General features: G+C 42.7%; 1 protein-coding gene across 2 annotated transcripts; it reads left to right on the plus strand.

Annotated features, from left to right (window-relative positions):
• Nucleotides 1-879: 879 nt before the first annotated feature.
• atrxl (ATRX chromatin remodeler, like) lies at nucleotides 880-20,379 on the plus strand. 2 transcript variants are annotated; one of them, XM_028982999.1, is made up of 32 exons: nucleotides 880-1,061; nucleotides 1,731-1,843; nucleotides 2,075-2,130; nucleotides 2,632-2,681; nucleotides 3,643-3,761; nucleotides 3,876-3,992; nucleotides 4,099-4,205; nucleotides 4,281-4,348; nucleotides 5,174-6,525; nucleotides 6,687-6,750; nucleotides 9,986-10,119; nucleotides 10,391-10,579; nucleotides 10,691-10,769; nucleotides 11,978-12,032; nucleotides 12,423-12,644; nucleotides 12,712-12,838; nucleotides 13,021-13,130; nucleotides 13,480-13,620; nucleotides 14,134-14,305; nucleotides 14,408-14,545; nucleotides 14,665-14,840; nucleotides 14,937-15,054; nucleotides 15,135-15,259; nucleotides 16,373-16,511; nucleotides 16,838-16,976; nucleotides 17,102-17,196; nucleotides 17,283-17,403; nucleotides 17,496-17,673; nucleotides 17,947-18,120; nucleotides 18,238-18,393; nucleotides 18,634-18,687; nucleotides 20,124-20,379. In XM_028982999.1, exons 1-32 carry the CDS (start codon nucleotides 1,042-1,044, stop codon nucleotides 20,286-20,288), a joined length of 5,073 nt encoding a protein of 1,690 aa, XP_028838832.1. In that variant the 5' UTR covers nucleotides 880-1,041; the 3' UTR covers nucleotides 20,289-20,379. The 2 variants fall into 2 exon arrangements, with proteins under 2 accessions (XP_028838832.1, XP_028838833.1); XM_028983000.1 differs by having other exon boundaries at nucleotides 17,102-17,190.
• The last annotated feature ends 24 nt before the right edge of the window (nucleotides 20,380-20,403 follow it).

A 20,403-nucleotide genomic window follows, 5' to 3' on the forward strand; every position in this document is an offset into this window, starting at 1 on the left:
GAAATTGGAAAGGTTTTTACTAAATAAGGTACTCAGAATGCACATAAATATGGTACATTATTCACATGCAGGCTATATTATTCCCATGCATCCTGTAGTATTCCCATGCAAAATAGATTATTCACATGCAGGTTTGATTATTCCCATACAGGCTTGATTATTCACATGCAGTCTTGATTATTCCTGTACAGGATAGATTATTCCTATGCAGGCTATATTATTCTCATACAGGCTAGATTATTCCCACGAGCTCGCTGATTTCAATAAACCCAGCATTGCGTAGCGCGCAGTTACCGGCAGTTACTTGCTTCGTTAGATTTTTCGGGTCTGCGGTATTTTTCAGATCTGGATTTAAGGACTACTAGTCATTTTTAATGATATTTAATTTTGGAAAATCATCTCGCTGAGCAGCATGTAAAGTGAAATGAACAATTCGAATAAGGAGCTGCGATAATTATGAGCTCCGTCTCACTCACTCACTCGAAAATGCTGCTTCTCTGTTACCAGAAACCGTCAGAATTTTATTGCGCAAACTGTTCGATGGTTACGGTAATTTAAGATTTTGCTCAATCATTTGTAAGTGTGAGAAATGTGTGGCGTGTGAACTTGTTGAAATTTGAGAGCCCTGCTAAATGTACCACGTTCCAATCACTACAGTAACCTATAGTAACAACAGCAGAAGTTAACATTTATTTTGAGTATGTTGAGTTTAATAGAGAATGTTGAACTATTCAGTCTTGAGACGAACATTTCATGCAAACAATTACACTCACCAGCAACCAAAATCTTAATATGAATATCTCTGATTAATTGACCGCAAAACGTGACGTATACAAACGGTGAAGTGACGCTTTACTGCGTCATTTTTTTCAGATTCGCGCCAAGATGGCCGGCGTAAGGCCTTTAACGATAACCGGGGTTTGTTTAGCCGCATTGCCTTATTTACAGGGGATCCAACACTTATAGAACTCGGGGGGCTTTGGTGAAAATGCGCCGAAAGACAAGTGCATCTTACTCCAACGTGTTTTAAAGGAGCTCAACATGTCCACAGACGTTCTCAGGTACGGAGCGTTCCCGCTGCACCTCCCGCGCTCGCAAGGCGGGCTAGCTAGCCAGCGCCCCAGCTAACGCCGCGTGTTTTAGTCCGGCACGGCGCTCCGAGGCGTAACGCCGTGCGGTCAAGGTTTGTTTGCGGATCACTCTGTGGTGGCGAGATTTATGAGCCCGGTCTTTTATTGATTTTTTATTTTATTTTTTGTCAGGCTGTGGCATAAACACGGGGCCGATTGTTAGCATGGTAGCTAACAAAGAACGATAAGATAACCCTTCATTAGTCCCACTTAGTGGGACGTTTGTTCACACGTGTTGAAATTCGGTCCTGGAAGGCGTTTCGGGTGGAACGTGTGCGACCTTAGCTCGTAGCGAGCCCGCCGGCGATATTAGAGCGCTCCCTAAAGCACACCGGGTCAACAGATTTCAGAGCAGGGGTCAGCCTCTCCTTCTGTCCCCTTAGTGTCACATCACAACACGTGATGTCGGGGAAAAGGTTCCCTTCATTGCCTCGCACAGAAATGGGCGGATAATGTGGTCAACACAGTAAAGACAGATTTTATAGACATTTTACTTGGCATCAGGTCTTCACTGAGACTAGTTTCTGTGGGAACTAAGTTAACTTCACTTTGAACTGTCTTGGTCCCCACCCCCTCCTCTCTTGCTCTCTGTGTTTGCAGCTCCACTAGCAGCGGCAGTAAGTTGGATGTTTTGGTCACTAAGCTCCACAAGTTCCTGGCTCAGTCGACGGGGGAGGGCAGCGAGGCCAGTCAGATGCCCGGACACTGGAACGGTCAGTTTTCTTTTCCTCTATAAGGACAACCACCCACCCTTAAAGAAACGTGCATTGGGAAGTTGCTGATGAACCCACTGTTGCAGTTAGTGGATAGTCGAATTTGGGGCATTAATGTTGGGAGTAAGACCTTCCGTTGGGACTGTGCCTGTAACTACTGGTTAGGCTTCGGCTAAGTACTATAAATGTAAATGAAACAACACCATATTAAAACACTCTTCATTTCCACAGGTTCAGCCTTTGCAAATCAAATGATGTTGCAGTCTACACACCATGGGATGGATGAGGTAACACTGTTACACATCTTTCTAGAGGTGTCCGCATGCAATTTCATTATCAAGTGGGCAATAGGTATAATGCTTTATATATTTATTCTTTTGCTTATTGCTATCAAAATACTTTCAAAAATAGTAATTAAAGTCAGCATCGTGTGATTTCCTTTTCGGGATATCAAAGTTAAATGATTGTCATAGTGAAGCACAGCACACGCTGCACACAACAAAATGTGTCCTCTGCTTTTAACCCGTCACCCTTGGTGAGCAGTGTGCAGCCATGATAGCCGCTCGGGGAGCAGTGTGTGTGGAGAGTGGCATGTCAGGATTTGAACCGGCAACCTTCTGATTATGGGGCCGCTTCCTTACAGGCTAGGCCATTACTGCCCCGCCGCTGCCTGGATATAAAACGTATACACACACGCAGACAACCATGTACATCACCAGTCTTGCTTTGTAGCTACAGTGCATTTGCAGAGGACATGCTCACCATAATTTGTTATTTTTGTTTTCCAGCCATCTATTAATTCTGAGAACAGAAAGCCTTCCCCATTCCGTTCTAAAAGGTAAGGTGTTTGTACTCACACACCATCAGTCAAAAGTTTGGATGGACTTATTCTGTGGAGGTTATGGAGACTAATGGCAGAAATATGCATGCTGTGAGCTACGTATGCGTATCCGTACACGGCTGCGTTGTTAATGTTTGTGCTCACGTGAAATTGAAGTTATTGATTGTCCTTGTGATACACACCAGCACACATGCACACAACAAAATATGTCCTCTGCTTTTAACAATCACCCTTGGTGAGCAGTGGGCAGCCATGATATCCCATCCCATCCTCAGGGAGCAGTGTGTGGGGACGGTGCTTTGCTTAGTGGCACGTTGGTGGATTGGGATTCGAACAGGCAACCTTCTGATAATCTATGATCTATAGTAATCTGTACTCCTTAAGTACAGGGGTCAGCGTCAAGGCCGCAAACCAAATATTTGCTCAACAGGTCCTCAAACATGGACCATGTGCAAATCTCACAACACTGCCCCTATAATGTTATGCAGGTATTGCATTTCCGTATACGTTACCATAATTTGACTCACAAAATGCAGGATTCAGACGTACATGCGCATGTAGTTAAGAGCAAGAATATTTATGCCAAGATTGAGGCCAAGAATATCACATTGTAGCAGAAGTGAAGTATTTTAACAGACAGCCCTTATCCAGAGAAACTTACAATCAGTAGTTACAGGGACAGTCGCCCAGGAACAACCTAGGGTTATGTGACTTTGCTCAGGGACACAATGGTAAATGGGGTGTTAGGCCATTTATTATATAATCTCACATAGGTTATTTCGTAGTGCTGTGTGGTCCTTCAGTTTTGTGCTGTAACAAAAAATGCAAGACTCATAAATGAGGGGGTGCAACTTTTGTAGTGTGTTGGTGTTTATATGTATCTATGTGGTCTCAATGAGTGGTAACTAATGTCTTAAATATGGAGTGTTGATGAAATGTTTTGGCTTTATGATCGCAGGAAGTCTTCAGTTGTCACCAGACATTCTGGACTGGATGAATCTGACTGCTCCTTGGACAGTGGAAGTGAAGATGCCGTTTCTAACAACAGTGATGTCAATGTTCATTCGCTACCAAAGGGTATACTTGGATTGTCCTGAAGTTGTTAAATACCAGTTCAGTTATTATTTGGACCAAATCCATCATTGCTAATATTCCTACATATTGGAATTCTGATGTTGTGGTGTTGTGTAGGCACAGTGGTGGTAAGGCCACAGCCAGTTTCAAATGAAGTTCGGGATGAGTTCCGTGGTCCAGAATTTCGCAACAGAAGGACCAACAAGCAGAACAGAGGAGACTATAGACAGAACAGTAAGTTTGCACCTATTTTTTTTCAAGCACTTATTTTTTCACCAACACGCAATAAAAACACTGGAAGAAAAATTTGTGCTTTTTTGTTTTGTTTTGTTTTTTTCAGGTTTTGACTTGCAGATAGTGAGTTGCACAGCATGTGGGCAGCAGGTAAATCACTTCCAGAAAGACTCCTTTTTCCAGCATCCTGTGCTGAAAGTGCTCATATGCAAGGTGAGGTTCTTGGAGTCCTAAATTGTACTTTATGTCTTTGAGCAGTTTACCATTGCCTGCTGTTCTTCCCATCAGGCTTGCTTTAGGTACTACATGAGTGATGATATCAGTAAAGATACAGAAGGCATGGATGAGCAGTGCAGGTATGGACACATACTTATGTGGCGTGGAAATTAAACTGCTGTAACTATCAATATGACACAATCATATTGTATTTGTTATTAAAATTCAATTAATTAGTAGTCTATTTTAAAAATGAATGCAGGTAAACACAATAGAAATATGTTTTTGTGTGGTAGCAGATGGAGAGAATTTTCAGTTAGCCTGTAATGCAGTGCATTAAGCCCAAGCTAGTCTCTCTTTATGGTCCTTCTGGTGCATGTCTGTTTATTTTTAATAAATGGATTCATTAAAGGTCCCCCTTTTTTGTTTTTATTTAGGTCTTAGTGGTTCCCTAAAACTGTGAAAGTGTCTGAATTTGTGGAACAGACTTCAGATAAAGTTAAATGATTGTCATTGTGAAATGTGGCTGTTGATTATTCGAACCGGCAACCTTACAATTACTGCTTCCTTAACCGCGAGACCACCACTGCCTATACAGCAGCCTATAGACGTTGAGGGGGCATTTGTGGAAATTACATCAACACCATTCACAAGCTGGCAGGAAGCTGTGTTGGTGTTTTTCCTGAAAAAATATAATTGCCATTCAGAGTCTCTTGTGATTGAACTTAAAACTTTTTTTACATTCAATCACCGAGCAACTGCTTTGCAATATCGGAAGCCATGACAGTCAGTGGAGATAATGTTTTATGGGAGGGGTGGGGACTGCACTGCAGGAGCATAGACAGGGCAGGGGAACTCGTGTTAATGTTAAATGATTTCACAATGTGAAATTTTCATGATTTTTATATTTTTTTGCTGTTTAAATCAGCATGCACCTAAAGCGCAATGTCATCTCATTTGTCCAGGTGGTGTGCAGAAGGGGGGAGTCTAATTGGCTGTGATTACTGCAGCAACGCCTTCTGTAAGAAGTGTGTGCTGCGTAATTTTGGCAGGAAAGAGCTGTCGGCCATTACAGACGAGGACAGGAAATGGTATTGCTATGTGTGTAGCCCTGAGCCTCTGCTTGGCCTGGTGTTGGCCTGTGATACTGCCATTCAGAACCTCCAGCAGATCTGTGGACCAAAAAGGCCTCGATCGGATACTGATAGGACCAAGGTGACTGGCCCGAAGGGCAAACGCACCCAGGGTCAAGTCTGTCGACCAATCTCTGCTGCCTTGACCCAAAGGACGGAGCGACTAGTTGAGATGACTGTGGCACTCAACAGGTCATTTGTTGCATTTGTTCAGACTACTGGGGAGGATGAGGATGAGGAGGAGGAGGAGGACAAGATGAACCAGCTCCAGGCATATACAGAGGTCCTGGTGGACTTAAGAAAGGCCCATGATGCTTTGCAGCAGGCAGTCCAAGCAGAACTACAGAGGCGTGGGCGTGGCCCACGCCCCACACACCGTGCTAGGAGGCCACCTCGGACAAAGGTCAGGACAGGGCAAGCTGGAGTTAAAGCGAGTGACGTAACTAAACAGCTTGTCGTGAAACTGACTCCCGTGCCTGTGGACTCTGGCACTAATGTCCCCAAAACACCCAAAGAAACAGAAGGGAGTTGTCACAGAGTGACTACAGAGGTGACGGAAGACGCAAAGAGGGAAGTGGGAGTTGGAGAAGGGCCAGAAGAGGCTCTCTCAGTGGAGGAAGACAGCCGACGCTCACCGCGGGTGAAGACCACGCCTCTCCGCAGAACCAATGACCACCATCCCCAGGTGACCGAGAGCCACTCGGAGCATGCGGAGCGTGCCGACGGCCACAGTCTCGCTCCAGAGCATGTGGCGATCGGGGAGGACTCGGACTCCGACGAGGTTCCTGCCATCCTGTTACAAACTGCCAACATGGCGATGAGCTCGGGGGAGGGGGAGAGCGAGGGAGGGGACGGGGAGAGTGTCACAAAGAGTCGACTGTTTGGACTGGTGAAAAGCGCGCCCCCCAGCCAGGAAAGGGCTGGCCGCAAACGGAAACTACAGGAGCGACCTTCCTCGCCATCCTCCTCCTCTTCGTCGTCCTCCGTTACTCGAGCTCCAGGAACACAGTCCAGGCGTAAGGTTGTCCCACAAGTAGCCACGCCCCCAGGACACAGCTCGTCCAGCGAGATGGGGGCTTGTGGCTCAGAGAGTGCAGGCTGCAGTGACGATGGAGATCAGAAGATCAAACCCATTACAGAAGGCGTGTCGCTGCTGGGTGCCGGAACATTCCAGCAGTCATCTGGTGAGCTGCCGCTTAGTCTCAATGATGCCCCCACATCCTTCAGTGGCACCTTAACAGCATTAACATATCTTTTTTTTTTTTTTTTTTTTTTTTTTTTTTAATATAAATATTAAAGTAATTAGACTAATATTCTCTCTCTGTCTTATCTGTCTGTCTTGAAGGGGATGAGGCGGAAGCTGTGCCAGGTCCATCACACGTTCTGGACGATGATGACGTAGAGAATAGGTACGCTTATGGCTGTAAGAACGCAGTCGTTAAATTAAGCCGCAGTCAGAACACCGCAGCCTGGAGTGCCACGCGGACCGTCCAGCTTCAAGCACCCATTTCCACCACTTCAATCAGGACTCGGTCCAGTCGTGCATATGTCCCTCAACTGCGCCCAATGCCCACACGCATGCCGCGTCGCTGCAAATGACGCCCTGTACTGAGCATATGCGCCCCTTCCGCACACAGATACAGAGCTACTGTAAAGTACATCAGATGGGGACACTGACTGCACGCACAAATTTGTGTAGTCATGAAATTCTAAATGCATACAGCTGACAAATTTCACCAACATGTTGCCTTTCGTAAACAATATGCACCATGCATGCTTATGTACAGCAGCACAAAATGATTTTTTTTTAATGTAGGGTACCTGTGCAATTACCATTCAACAAACACTCATCGTGAAACTTAACTCCAGTGTTTAATCAGATTGCACCTTTTAAATGGTATACCTTTCTCCAAATTACTCTAATCATACATGTACACAGTCCTTACTTTTTCGTTTGTCCTGTTTCATACTTTAAAGAGAGGTAGAATGTGGATGGACGCATGAAGTCCTTGGGTTTTTGGAGAAGGCTGAATGAGAAATGCTTTTCATGATGATTATTTGGGTTGTATCTGAACCCAGACAGTGTGTGGGTGTTTTTGATCATTTCCTGTCTCCTGTTTTCTCATGGACTTGTGTTTGTGTGTGAGTTTATGCTTGTGTGTGCAAGTGTGTTGAAAACAGACACTTTTGTGCAAGAGCAATAGTCCTGGAACCAACTGCAATCTCCCTCTCCTGTTGTAGATGTGCAATACTGTAGCCCCATAATTAAAAAGCTGTGAGGAGAAAGGGGTAAGTTTTGTAGAGTCAATGGATTTACTGTCCTTAACTGTATTTAACTTTGAGTTTAGCTCCAGTATGTAATATGATTCAGTATTAGCTCTTTCTTGAAGGAGTTTTAGGAGGTGTGTTTTTTTTTTTTTTTTTTTTTTAAAGTGAGCGCTATTCAGAGAAGTCCAGCATAAAGGTTGAGTTTGTGCGTGAGTGTGTTTTGTGTCAAGTGCTTTTCAGTAGGTGAAAACATTGTGCTTTGAAAGAACCTATCATACTTACAGGTCAAAGTGGCCTCATGGCAATTTGACTGAAAATACTATTTTCACTTTAATCACACTGATTTCTTTGCCTACAATGTGTTTAAGTTCACAGGTTAAAATGTAGTGAAAGCGTACCTTTTATTGGCATGCAGCACCTTTTTTCCCCCTCTTGCAACAACTGAGTATTGCCTAAACATTAGTGTAAAAACCTATCTATTGCAGTATTGGTAGGGTCTGTTGCAAAGACCTTCAGGTTCTACAGGCCTGAGCAGATCTGCAGTCACTGTAGACGTTCCCAAGGCTTTATCTGTGACAAGATTCCTGTAAAATTCATGTTTTTTTTTTTCTCCTTTTATTCATGTATTCAAATTAATCATAGTGTGCAAAAAAGTTAATATATGGTGATTTCATATGAGCCTTTGTTATTTTTAAACAATGTTCTTGCCAAATCTGGGTTTACCTTGATACCAGTTTTCACCAAAGAGCCAGGCTGTTGTCTGTATGTTGTTTAGAAAGTTTCCATAGAACGTTTGGCCCTCCCGTGCTATTCTGCAGTCACAACACAAACCTATGATCATATAATAATTAGCTTGGCCATTCTAAGCATGCTAGACAAGGTCCATCAAAAACATGAACAAAAAGAAAACTAAATGTTAATGTTTCCTAAATTGTGTGAATTTCCACCCTGTTCTGGAGTGGACGGGATTTCATGTATTTTAACCTGGAAATAGACTTCTTATCTACTGGAGATATCTCACATGTTCTCAAGCATAATGATCATGAAACTGAGCCTTAAGTTTTTTCTATTTTGAACTGTTAAGATCCACTGTACTAACAAAGAAAATCAAATTTTGTAAAACCAAAATTAAGAACTGTTCTCAAAATTAAAGGCGTTATGCAATAACTGATGTGTTGGCTGCTCAATTTCAGAAGCCCTGTTTCTCAGTACATCTCTGAAATTTGTACTCTATACTCCTAACAGTCTTGAGACTGCAAATCTCATCAGCCGTTCTTCATCATTGACCTGCATTTCACAAGGGTCACATTGAAGACCCTGCTGATTCTGGATCAGTCATAGAACTCATTCATTATGAATGTAGATCCAGACAGTTCTTGACAACTGGGGTGATGGGGCTACCCCCACCCAGCATTTTTTTCCAATTTCAATTCTACTTTTACTTCTTAGTTGAGTGGGAAAATGCTAGAACACTGCTGTTGAGGTCACCCAACACCAAATCCTTATTGAGGATGTGCTCTCTTATTAAGGATGTGCTTGTCCAAGCGTGATGATTGAAGTGAACCATTCTCTCTTCCGTTTTTGTTTTCGCAGTGTATACTGAGGGGTGCCATCTGCGTTTTACGACGGTCCCGACCCCCTCTCCCCCAACTCTTATTGCTGCACTTCCCACAAAGAGCTCACCCCATCCTTCCCTCTTTCATTCTGTTTATTTGATCTTCCGAAATAGTTACCCAGTCTTTTTCCGTTCTGTCATCCCGTTTTTTTTTGTTTTTTTTTTGGTCTGTTTTCTCTTACCCCGCCATCTACCACCTGTCCTGAATTGTTCCGCTTTGTTTCTGTGCTTCAGCCACATCCTTACAGCACACAGGAAGCATCCAGACATCTACCTGCTTATACTTTATTATTTAATGAAATTGTTTAACTTAATCCAAGTTGTAGTCTTGTTCCAGTGCTGCATGAATCTGAGGACTGAATTTGAAATGTGTGTGTGTGTGTGTGTGTGTGTGTGTGTGTGAGAGAGCGTGAGTACGTGTGTATGTGTTCAAAGGAAGAACTGGTTGTAATAAATTAATTTCTCCACACTGTCTGACCGTGTTCTTTTTTTTTTTGTAAATCCCTTTCGTGCTTGGGGCTGTTCCCAGAATTTGCGTGTGTTTTAAGACACATTTCTGGGATAAAAAAAAAAAATGGCCTTGAGTTGGTGGTGGTGCTCATTCATACTACAATTCACTGCCTCTCTGACCGAATTCACACATTTGTAGTGCTGAACTTTTCTGCTTTATTAGCTTTCTTAAAATAAATTTTCATAAGTGTCAGTAGACAGTTCCTGAGAACACCATTTCCCTCTCTCTCCTCTCTCCCGACTCCACAAAGAATCGCCAAAAAAATCCTGCTGGCTCAAGTTCAGGCCGGCCTCTCGTCAACCTCTGAGGAGGATGTCACTACTGATGAAGAGGATAAAAGAAAGGAGGAAGAATGTCAGCATGTGGAGAGTAAAGTGGAAGGAGGTGAGTGAGGCCTCAGCTGACCCTGTATAAGATACAAAAATGGTAATTGTTTAAATGATATATTATTTAATGTAATAAATGAACAGCCTTGTATCCAACATATTTTTAAGGGAAGTACAGATTTATTTAAAGAATAGTACTAGAATATGATACAGTATCAATACCTGTCCCTCAAATAATTTTATGAGGGACTTATGGGTGAATTTGAAAACTCTAAAGAATGTTTATGTATGTAACAATATAATCAGTCTTGTTTGCCGTGACAATTCAGAGCCATTCCCAGGATCAAGTTCAGATTTAAGCTCAGACTCAGATGCTGATGGGAAGCCCAATAAGACACGTCACCGTCATGCCCTTTTGCGTCATGGTTTGACCCTAAATGAGGACACTCCTCGAGGTGACACTCAGAATGAAACGGGTCAGGTGGGGCCTAAGGTCAGGAGGCCAGCACAGGACACAGGTTAGTGAATATCCTGATCTGTATTCTCCAAAGCTGCATTAATTTTGGCCATACTTTGTATTTGATTATGAGCATGCTCAGCTGTTTCCTTGGTTTGATTTGTTGTCATAGACACGAGTGAAGAAGAGCTGTCTGGCAGTGAGGCAGCTGTGAGTGTGGAGCTCAGTTTGTCTGAGGATGAAGCGAAGAGGTATCACAGCAGCACATGATTTTAAGTGCTAGGTGTGGAGGGGGCCAACTTACCTGATGTCATGAATGTCTGTGTTGTCACATTGTTTTTGCGGCCAAATTATGTGCCATTTTGGGGCAGTGGTGCCCTAGTGGGTAATCAAATGGACCTGTAATCAGAAGGTTGCCGGTTCAAACCACCACACACTGGGTGCCTTTCATGGCTGCCCACTAAATGCAGAGGAGACATTTCGTTGTGTGCACCAGTTTAGCAATTACATAATTTTCTCTTCACTTTCTCTTCATTTTCAGTACAATCCAATAGGACTTGTGTGCATGCAAAAATATTATAGATGATTGGGGGTTTAAAATTAATTTGCCTTTACTATATATTTACTCATGTATGACTGTGTCAACATTGGTATGAGTGGACCTCATTGCAGATACTTGTGACTGGCAATATACCAGATGTAACTAACTACTAACATAAATACAAACAATATCAACAGTCCTGAGATTGGGTCCGAGCTCTCAAATAAAGATATATATAATTACAAATATAAACTTAAAAGAGACATAAGTGGCCAATCCGACAAGGCTTTGAACTGGTCTCCATCTTCTTTGAAAGATGTGAGTCTTCAACTGTAGTTGTGCTGTCAACCGTTCCATTAAATATAACTCTGATTTTTCGTATCCACTGTGAGATCGTGGGTGGTTCAGGTTTCAACCAATAAGTTGTTATAATTTTTCTTGCAGCCATTAGTAGAAGATGTAGCAAAGTTTCTGATCCTGGGACAGATAATCCGGGAATTTGTCCAGTAGACACGTTAAAGGGTCCCCGGAAAGATTCACTTCAAGGAGCCCTTCCACGTGCCCCTTAACTTCAGTCCAAAAATGTTGAATAGTGGGACAGTCCCAGAATATGTGCATTTGATCACCCACAAGTCCACAGTTCCTCTAGCACTTATTGCTACCCCAACTCCCAGAGCGGAGAGACTTAAGTGGTGTCCAGTCAAATTCTTTCCACATTTGACTCCCACCCCCTTATTTCAACTAAATTCTTATGAAAGAATTTAGAATAAAAACATGATATTATTCTGTGACTGCACTTTCAACAAAATAGCCACAGAGTGCATGTGTAATTGAAATAATTAATCAATTTATTTAACTCTTTCTGTGTGTATAATAAAAACACCAGTGACTTATGGACCTTTACGTTTTCTTTTTAAGTTCTGTTTCTGAGAAAGAAGTTCCCGATTTCAGCGAGACTGCATCTGCTGCTGCGGTAGGACAGGTTTCATTATCTTATTATCTATTATCGCTGAAACCAAATACTAGCTATATCAAACAATATGAGAATCACTTTGTTTTAATGCTATTGATAGTAATAAGTCAGAATAATTATAGCTTTGCAGCCAAAGGAAAAGAATGGCATGTTTAAACTCGTACTTCTGCACTGTAGATTAATGAGATGTTTGGTTTGGTATTTGAGGGAACACTGGTGGAACTGGAACGTGTAGTTGATGAATTCTGAAGTTCTTCTGAACGCGTCACATGTTGTGAATTCAGCTGAATTCTGTGTTTCTGTACTATCGGAAGAAGGACTTGTCTGGTTGTAGTTGTGCTATCTCTGGATATATATAAGCGAGCATAGTTTTCTTGTTCTTGTGCACAGGTTGAGCTGGACGATGGTGAAGATGTGTTGGGAGACATCACAAACACTCTTAAGGTCCGCAAAAAGATACGGGCCATCATGGATGATGAGCAGCTGGGGCTTGAGACACGGCAAGCTCTCAGAGAGGAGGAGGAGAGGAGGAGACGCCTCGCAGAGAGAGTCAGGCAGAGAGAAGAGGAGGAGAGAAGAGCCAGAGAGATAGAGGAGGATGACGAAGATGATGTATGTGCCTTGCTTCTTCTGACCGCTCGTATTTTGACATTTCCATTAACGAGTTCGATATTGGCAGGTTGTGATAGTTTTAGAGAGACCTGGTCCTGTACCCCTAGTGCTGGAATATCAAGAGGGCACACGTGAACCCTTGGTAAAGGTGCACCATCACCTGGTGAGGGAGCTGAAGCCACACCAGCGGGAAGGTTTGTGTATGCAGTCAGATTTTTTCAGATATGTCTGCAGATTTTCATCAACTATTTGGTTTAATTGCCCCTAACATACTCCACAATATTTTATTTAAGTTAGATTTCTTTTGTCATGAAAAAAAAAAAAATCATGTGTTTGTGTGTCTGCCTGTGTGTGTGTATTTGTCTGTCTCTGTTAGGTGTAAAGTTTATCTGGGACAGCTGCTGTGAGTCGGTCCAGAAAGCCACAACATCTCCTGGATCTGGCTGTATTCTGGCCCATTGCATGGGACTGGGAAAAACGCTACAGGTGTTGATAGATTGATGTGTATGATGTATATGAGGTTTAAAGATGAAAAAGATTTTTATAAAGAGGCTAGAACTGTGTGATATCATATTGTAAGAACAGAAGGGAATGGTGGAGTTCAAACCTTCGTACTCATCTGGTTACACACATGCTGCCATATAGTACATACCATATTGGGACACACTTCTTAATCATTCAATTAATTGTCATTGGTCAATAAAATCAAGCGCCATTGATGAAGTCTACATTTTCAAGCATTTCTGAAGAGATCAGTGAATTCAAGTGTGGTGTGATAGGAGCCCACCTTTGCATTAGCCACTTTTGAGCAGTGTGTGTGTTTGTGTGTCTGTAGGTGGTTGCTTTCTTGCACACTATGTTAAAGTGCAGTGCCCTGAATTTCCACACTGCACTGGTTGTCTGCCCCCTCAACACTATCCTCAACTGGCTGGCTGAATTTGCCAAATGGCAGAGGGGAATGGAGGCCATAGTGAAGGTACAGATGTCACTGCCTGTCCAACAACACCGCCTACACAAACCTGAAACTCTCCAGACATTGTTGAAAGGCTGCAATATCTTTATTGATTCAGTGGTAAACTACAATACAGTTTGTTCATGAAACTGATATTTGTGTGATTTTGTTTGTCATAACTCCATTCACTCCAGACATTATAAAATCAAGTATTTGCAGACAAAGAATATTTCTTATTTGGCAGGTTAAATTAGTGAGGCCATGTACCACTGAACTTTGTGTGATTTTTAGCAAGTTCAAAATTGAAGTTGAAATACAAAGACCAGTCCATCTGGCACCAACCTCTATGGCACACTGAAAGTCACTTAAAAGTGTCTTAAGCTCTGCTATATTTGAACTTCACCACGTCTAAATGCATTGAGTTGCTGCCATGTGATTGGCTGATTTGGCTATTTTGTGTTAAGCATTTATATCTAATAGAATTACAGGGATGTGGAAATGACATCAGTGTTTCTCTATGTTTTTACTGTCTCTCAGGTGTCTGAGTTGACCACAACAAGCTCATCACGTGTCAAACGCCTTCTGCAGTGGCAGATTGTCGGAGGAGTGATGATTATGGGTTATGATATGTTCCGAAAACTCACCACACTCAAAGGCATATCAAGTAGTATCCTAGAAGAGGAGATTCATAAAGCTCTGATAGATCCAGGTGTGGCCTGTAATAACATTGACCCCTCTATAGTTCATACACACACAGTTGAGTTTGTTCTTTCTCATGGTTGCAAGCTCTTCCTCTTTTGCACTGTTTCAGGCCCCGACTTTGTGGTGTGTGATGAGGGTCATGTCCTGAAGAACGACGCAACATCCATTTCTAAGGCAATGAGCTCAATCCGCACCCGCAGGAGAGTGTTGTTAACAGGGACACCACTGCAGAACAGCCTGAGCGAGTGTAAATGTCCAATAATACCGAATGAAGGGCTAGCCTTAAGCAAACTGAATAATTCATTTGTAGTAAAGAGGATCATTTTGCAGTACATTATGTGTAAGTTTCAATGATTATTGTTCCAGATCACTGCATGGTGAGCTTTGTTAAAGAGAACCTCCTGGGTTCCATCAGTGAGTTTCGCAACCGCTTCATGAACCCAATCCAAAATGGCCAGTGTTCCGACTCCACCCCTGCTGACGTGCGACTGATGAAGAACAGAGCCCATGTCCTCTACCATCTTCTGGCTGGATGTGTTCAGGTGAGAAGACTCTGTGAAGGTCAATGAGTGGTATGGGACAAAGCTGGTTGATGGAAGGCTACTTATACACTCAGTCTGCTTCTGTCTGTTTTGCAGAGGCAGGATTACTCTGTCCTAACTCAGTTTCTGCCCCTCAAGTGTGAGTATGTGCTGGCTGTGAGACTGACACCAATTCAGAGCAAATTATACATGCACTATCTCAAGAATTACACAGGTTGGTCCCTCTCTTTCCCTCCTATACATTCTACTGTTGCATGTATCTTTGTTGAGATGTTTGTGTGTGTTCTTATACAGGAGGGGACTCCAGGTGCTGCATTCCACGAATGGGTACAAACCTCTTTAGGGACATGCAGGTCCTCAGTCGTGTTTGGACCCACCCCCGGTGTTTAAAGCTTGACTACATCAGCAAAGCAAAGAAGGTATGCATCCTCAAATTGCAAAATATTACTGAATATGAGGCCACAAGAATTTTTTTTTTATACAAGCCTGTGTCACATTCCTAAGTCTAGGGGTCTTAGAAACACAACAAGGGTGTGGAGAGGAGGAGGTCCACTGTTACACATGCTACAAAACAAACGATACAAACAGTGCTTTTATTCACAGTGAGCTAACAGGTACAATAAACAGCGGACTCAGGACAGCTAATAAACATCAAAACAGCCTAAAGGAAGGGATGGGATAACAGGGATCTCAAAACGTGCACAAGTCAACAAAAAGGGCACATAACAGGCTAACAGCTAACAGGCTAACAACAAAGGGATCAATCACACAAAGCAACAAGACACACGAATGAGATCCCCAACGGAGCTCCATGCAGATCTCCGTGAACCCTGGGGACCTCCCAAAAGCGTAAGGGCCTAGCAGACCCTGGGAACCTCTCGAGCACCATCTGAAGTCTCTTTATATAGGTGGAGGTGACCAATGGCAGATGGTAGGTGGAGGTGACCAATGGCAGATGGAGCTGGAAGGCTTCAACTCCTCCCCTGAAGTCAACCTAAAAGAGACAGGACGCAAAAACACAGCCAGACACACAGAACACGTGGGAGCATACTTCCAGGGACGTAACACCTGTCCTTCCAAACTTTGTGGGAACAGGTTGAGGAATGGTCACATACAGTGCTCAAAGCAAGCCATAACTGGCTTTCCTGTTGCAAATGCCAGGCAGTGTTGCAGTAGTGTTGCTAAAGGTGGTGGCTCTAGCGGGTAAGGAAGCAGACCAGTAACTGGAATCATGCCGGTTTGAATCCCAAACCACCAAGGTGGCACTGAGCAATGTACCGTTCACACACACTGCTCCCCGAGTGCCTTTCATGGCTGCCCACTGTTCACTAAGGGTGATTGGTTAAAAGAAGAGGAAGCACCGTGTGCTGTGCTTTCTGTGTATCGCAATGACAATCACTTCACTTCAATCATTGAGTCTTTAAGCAGCTAATTGCTTTTAACATTGTGTGTCTGTACACATTATGTGTAGAAATGTGATCTTTAATCACTGAGGTTTCAATATCTGACCCCTTTATATGCTTCTATTACAGGGCTGCACTGATGGCAGAGTGGTAGATAGTACAGAAGCTAGAATGGAAGATGATTCTGATATGCCACTGGGGAATCTGTGGGTTTCTGATATTGACCAGGAAACTCCAGGGCCCTCTGTGCAAGGTTGTTTAGAGGAAGGTAATGGAAGATAAGAGCCAACTCTATTCAACTCTTAAATATGAAAAAATGTAAATTTACAGCAGTCTTGACTGTGCCTCCTACATTGCAATGACTTAAAATGAACTAAATAGCTAGATTATTATATAAACAAAAAAATAGATGGACCATTCCAAATAGCATATATATCACACAAATGAGACCTATGAGTTAAATTAAGATAGCATATCAAATTGTCACATTTACAAATGATTATAATAGGTCACTGTGTAGGAATTTCTGCACTTGGTATTATTTAGATGCCTTTGAGAATTGTGAGGTATGTTTATGTGCATTATGTTGAACAGGGATGCAGCCTGCAGGTCCTCCCATGGACTGGTACAAGGCATTTGTGACAGAAGACGATACCAAAATCATGCAGCACTCTGGCAAGATGGTGCTTCTGTTTGAGATCCTGCGACTTTCCAAAGAACAACAAGACAAAGTGTAAGTGAAGGACTAGCCTGTGAGAGTGTGTGTCTTGGTTTTCTGACTGTCACTCACGTTTAAGTTTGAGAGAGAGAGAATGCCGTAGCCTATAATCGTGAAGTGTCTATTTCTTCTGATACCAGGCTGGTCTTCAGTCAGTCTTTGATCTCACTGAATCTGATTGAGGAGTTCCTCATGGTCAGCAACACAACAGCCAGTGATGATTCTGCAGGTCAGGGTGGGCCATGCCTCCAACACCAGTATATGTTTAGCAAATGTTTAGACAGCGTTCTCTAAATCTACTTTTTTTTTTTTTTTTTTTAGTCCCCTCACCAGGACTTGGGACTTGGGTCCGTAACAAAGACTACTATAGAATTGATGGTTCTACTAGCGTCCAGACTCGTAAGAAATTGGCACAGGAGTTTAACAATGTCAAAAATCAACGGTATTTCATTTCTACAGTGTGCAAAAATACCAAAATTAGCTTATACAAATTAAAAGGGTTATGAAGTCCCTTTGTTTTATTCTGTTCCTCAGGGGTCGTCTGTTCCTGATCTCCACTCGGGCGGGGTCTTTGGGCACAAACCTAGTGGCGGCAAACAGGGTGGTGGTTTTTGACGCTTCCTGGAACCCTTCCCATGATCTCCAGAGTGTTTTCAGGGTGTACCGCTTTGGACAGGTGAAGCCTGTGTTTGTGTACAGGTTCCTTGCTCATGTAAGTCTGGTACTTTTCCATCCTTTGTTGATAATTCAGCTCTCAGTAACAAATAGATAGTTATTGTGTCAGTACTGGGTGTTATGTGGCAAAATATTATGACCTATCAAATATTGTGTAGATCCTTTTATTGACATCAAAACAGTATTGGACTGTAGTAGACTATATTGTGAAGTAGAAACACAATTACATAAATAGTTGTTACTCACTTGTTAAACTTTTTCTAAAAGCAACCAATACCTGATGAGTGTCTTGTTTTTGCATCCATCTCAGGGCACAATGGAGCAGAAGATCTACGAGCGGCAGGTTGCCAAACAGTCCCTGTCTTTCCGTGTCTTGGACCATCAGCAGATCCAGAGACACTTTACCCAAAGTCAACTCAGTGAACTCTACTGCTTCCAACCTGAACTGCAGTACATCCCCACAAAGAGCAATGTGGAGCACACGGTATTTTTTGAGTGTTTTTTTCTAGCATAATCTAACAGATAAGGGGATAAACAGTGCATACTCTAAAGCACATGTATGTGGACTGATGTGGTCTGTGTGTGGGTTTGCGTGTGGCAGGACATTGTGCTGGAACAGCTGTTGCAGACTTGTGGGCAGCACATTGCGAAGATCCATGAGCACGACTCACTGCTGGACCATCACAAAGAAGAAGAGCTGACTGAGGAAGAGCGCCAGGTGGCGTGGGCAGAGTATCGCGCTGAGCAGGCCAGGCTGGTGAGCAATTTTACGAGTGTGTTTATGAATGGAACTCGTTGAATTCACATTTTACGGGATTTAGGAGACACCCTTATCGAGGGTGAATTACAATCAGTAGTTACAGGGACAGTCTTGGGAAGTGACTTGCTCAGGGACACAATGGTGGTCCTCGGTTTTAAAGGCGAGTGTTTTAACCACTAGGCTACAACTACACTTTGACTTTATTTTTGAAAGATTAAATCCACCGTTTCTTCTTAGGCTGGGCGAACTCTTTCCAATGAGATGAAAAAGCAAGAGAAGTACCAGATGGAGGTAAACCAGTGTACATGCAGGCGAGCACAAGAGACCACACTGTTTCATAATCTTACCACGGTTATCTTCTTAAACTTCACTCTGCTTTACTACATTGTTATGGGTACAGAGTCAAGCATTTTGGAATCCTACGAGTGAGAAAATATCCTTAAATACCATTCTGATTGAATTATGCTACTAAGGGACAGCTGGATTAATTTTAATCACAGAAGTTATGATTAATGTTTGTTTCTTAAACTTTAGTATAATCGGAATTGTCCACTTAACCACTGCACACCAGTGCCAAAATGTCTCCTTATAGCACAACCACACATTAATTATTGCTTAAATGTAAATTTAAGTACAGACATAGTGTTATGTTAATGACAATGTGTGTTATGTTAATGACAATGTTGTGTCACACATAGTGTGCTCTCAAGATTTCTCCCTCCTCTACCCAGACAACTTCAGTCAGCAAATGATGAGTCCCCACCATGGCCTGGCTCTGTCCCTACTTTCCCTACATTTTTAGATTTTGCATGAACAGCTTGCCTAGGCTGCAGCACCAGCATATAGAATATACCTACATTAGAGGAACAGTGCTAGGTTAGTGTTAGAGCTCATCGGGATTTCATCCAGGTTATAATTCTCAATTATTTATTGCAGCAGGGTGTTCAAGTGACTGAAGTTTCTTCTTGTTCTGTCTAGTCATTTGTTCATCCATGTCTGCCTGTGTGTGTGTGTGTGTGTGTGTGTGTGTGTGTGTATGTGTGTGTGTGTGTGTGTGTGTGAACTAAGCAGAACTATTCACATGGGCATGGCTTGAGTTGGCTGATTGCTAGTAAAGGCCTGGCGAATGAAGAGAAGGTAATAAGGAATGAGAAAACCTTGGCATATTTTTGGGTCAATTACATTACAGGCAATAAACACATCAGTGTTTGTCTGAAGACCTGCCAAGCAATGTTTTTTTACAACATCAATGCATGACAATTTACTTTAATAAAAACACCTAGGATGCTAAACCAGGAACTAATCAAAGGGGGTATAAAGGAGATACAGGTCCACCACACAGTATTGGTGTAAATGGGGGTTTCATCTTCAAAGCAAGATTTCACTGCACGTCAAAGACAATAAAAATGTGATTAAAGACAATAATAAGACTGTCCAGTTGGAATGTTGAAAGCATCACATCTGGTTATGAGGTTTGCCTGATGGCAAGTGCTCCCTGTCAATTTCCCAGGTACTCTGTGTTGCTCCCACAGTCCTCTGATGTGGATTAGCAGGTTTGGATGGATGGATGGGTGGAACCATGCTTTGTTGAAGGCCACCACGTGTGTTGTATGCACCATTTAGGGGTTTTCACTTCCCTAATGCACCTTATTCTGCCTCTGAGGACCAGTAGTGTGACTGGTAGGAAAAAATAGAATTTAATTCTGGCTTTTGTATTTGTGTTTTAGAAATTGCAGGAGATCAGGCGGATGATTATAATGAGCAAAGTCGGTTTTGTCTCCGCCTTACCTGTCCAACAGTCAGTGATGTCTGAAAATGTGGATGCTGTTGCCCGAACAAACCAAGATTCCGTTCAGAGCAGGAACCAGCCAGAAACCTCAAAGAGAAGTTAACACTGAACAAACTCCTTATATATACTCCTTTTTGTATGGTTTGAGAATTTCCCTGTTAAAGTTCTTAATAAATAGTATTTGTTGAAAGTTACGTTGTGTCTTTGTCCTTTTATTA

This window comes from Denticeps clupeoides, chromosome 6, assembly GCF_900700375.1.
Source record: "Denticeps clupeoides chromosome 6, fDenClu1.1, whole genome shotgun sequence".
In the NCBI taxonomy this organism is placed as follows: Eukaryota; Metazoa; Chordata; class Actinopteri; order Clupeiformes; family Denticipitidae; genus Denticeps; species Denticeps clupeoides.

What these genes read in the sequence shown, in the direction of transcription:
- atrxl (XM_028982999.1), top strand. Translation starts at nt 1,042, where the DNA reads ATGTCCACAGACGTTCTCAG. An exon ending in GATGCCCGGACACTGGAACG is followed by an intron (nt 1,844 to 2,074) that starts GTCAGTTTTCTT and finishes TCATTTCCACAG; the next exon opens with GTTCAGCCTTTGCAAATCAA. An exon ending in TGTACAGGTTCCTTGCTCAT is followed by an intron (nt 17,674 to 17,946) that starts GTAAGTCTGGTA and finishes CATCCATCTCAG; the next exon opens with GGCACAATGGAGCAGAAGAT.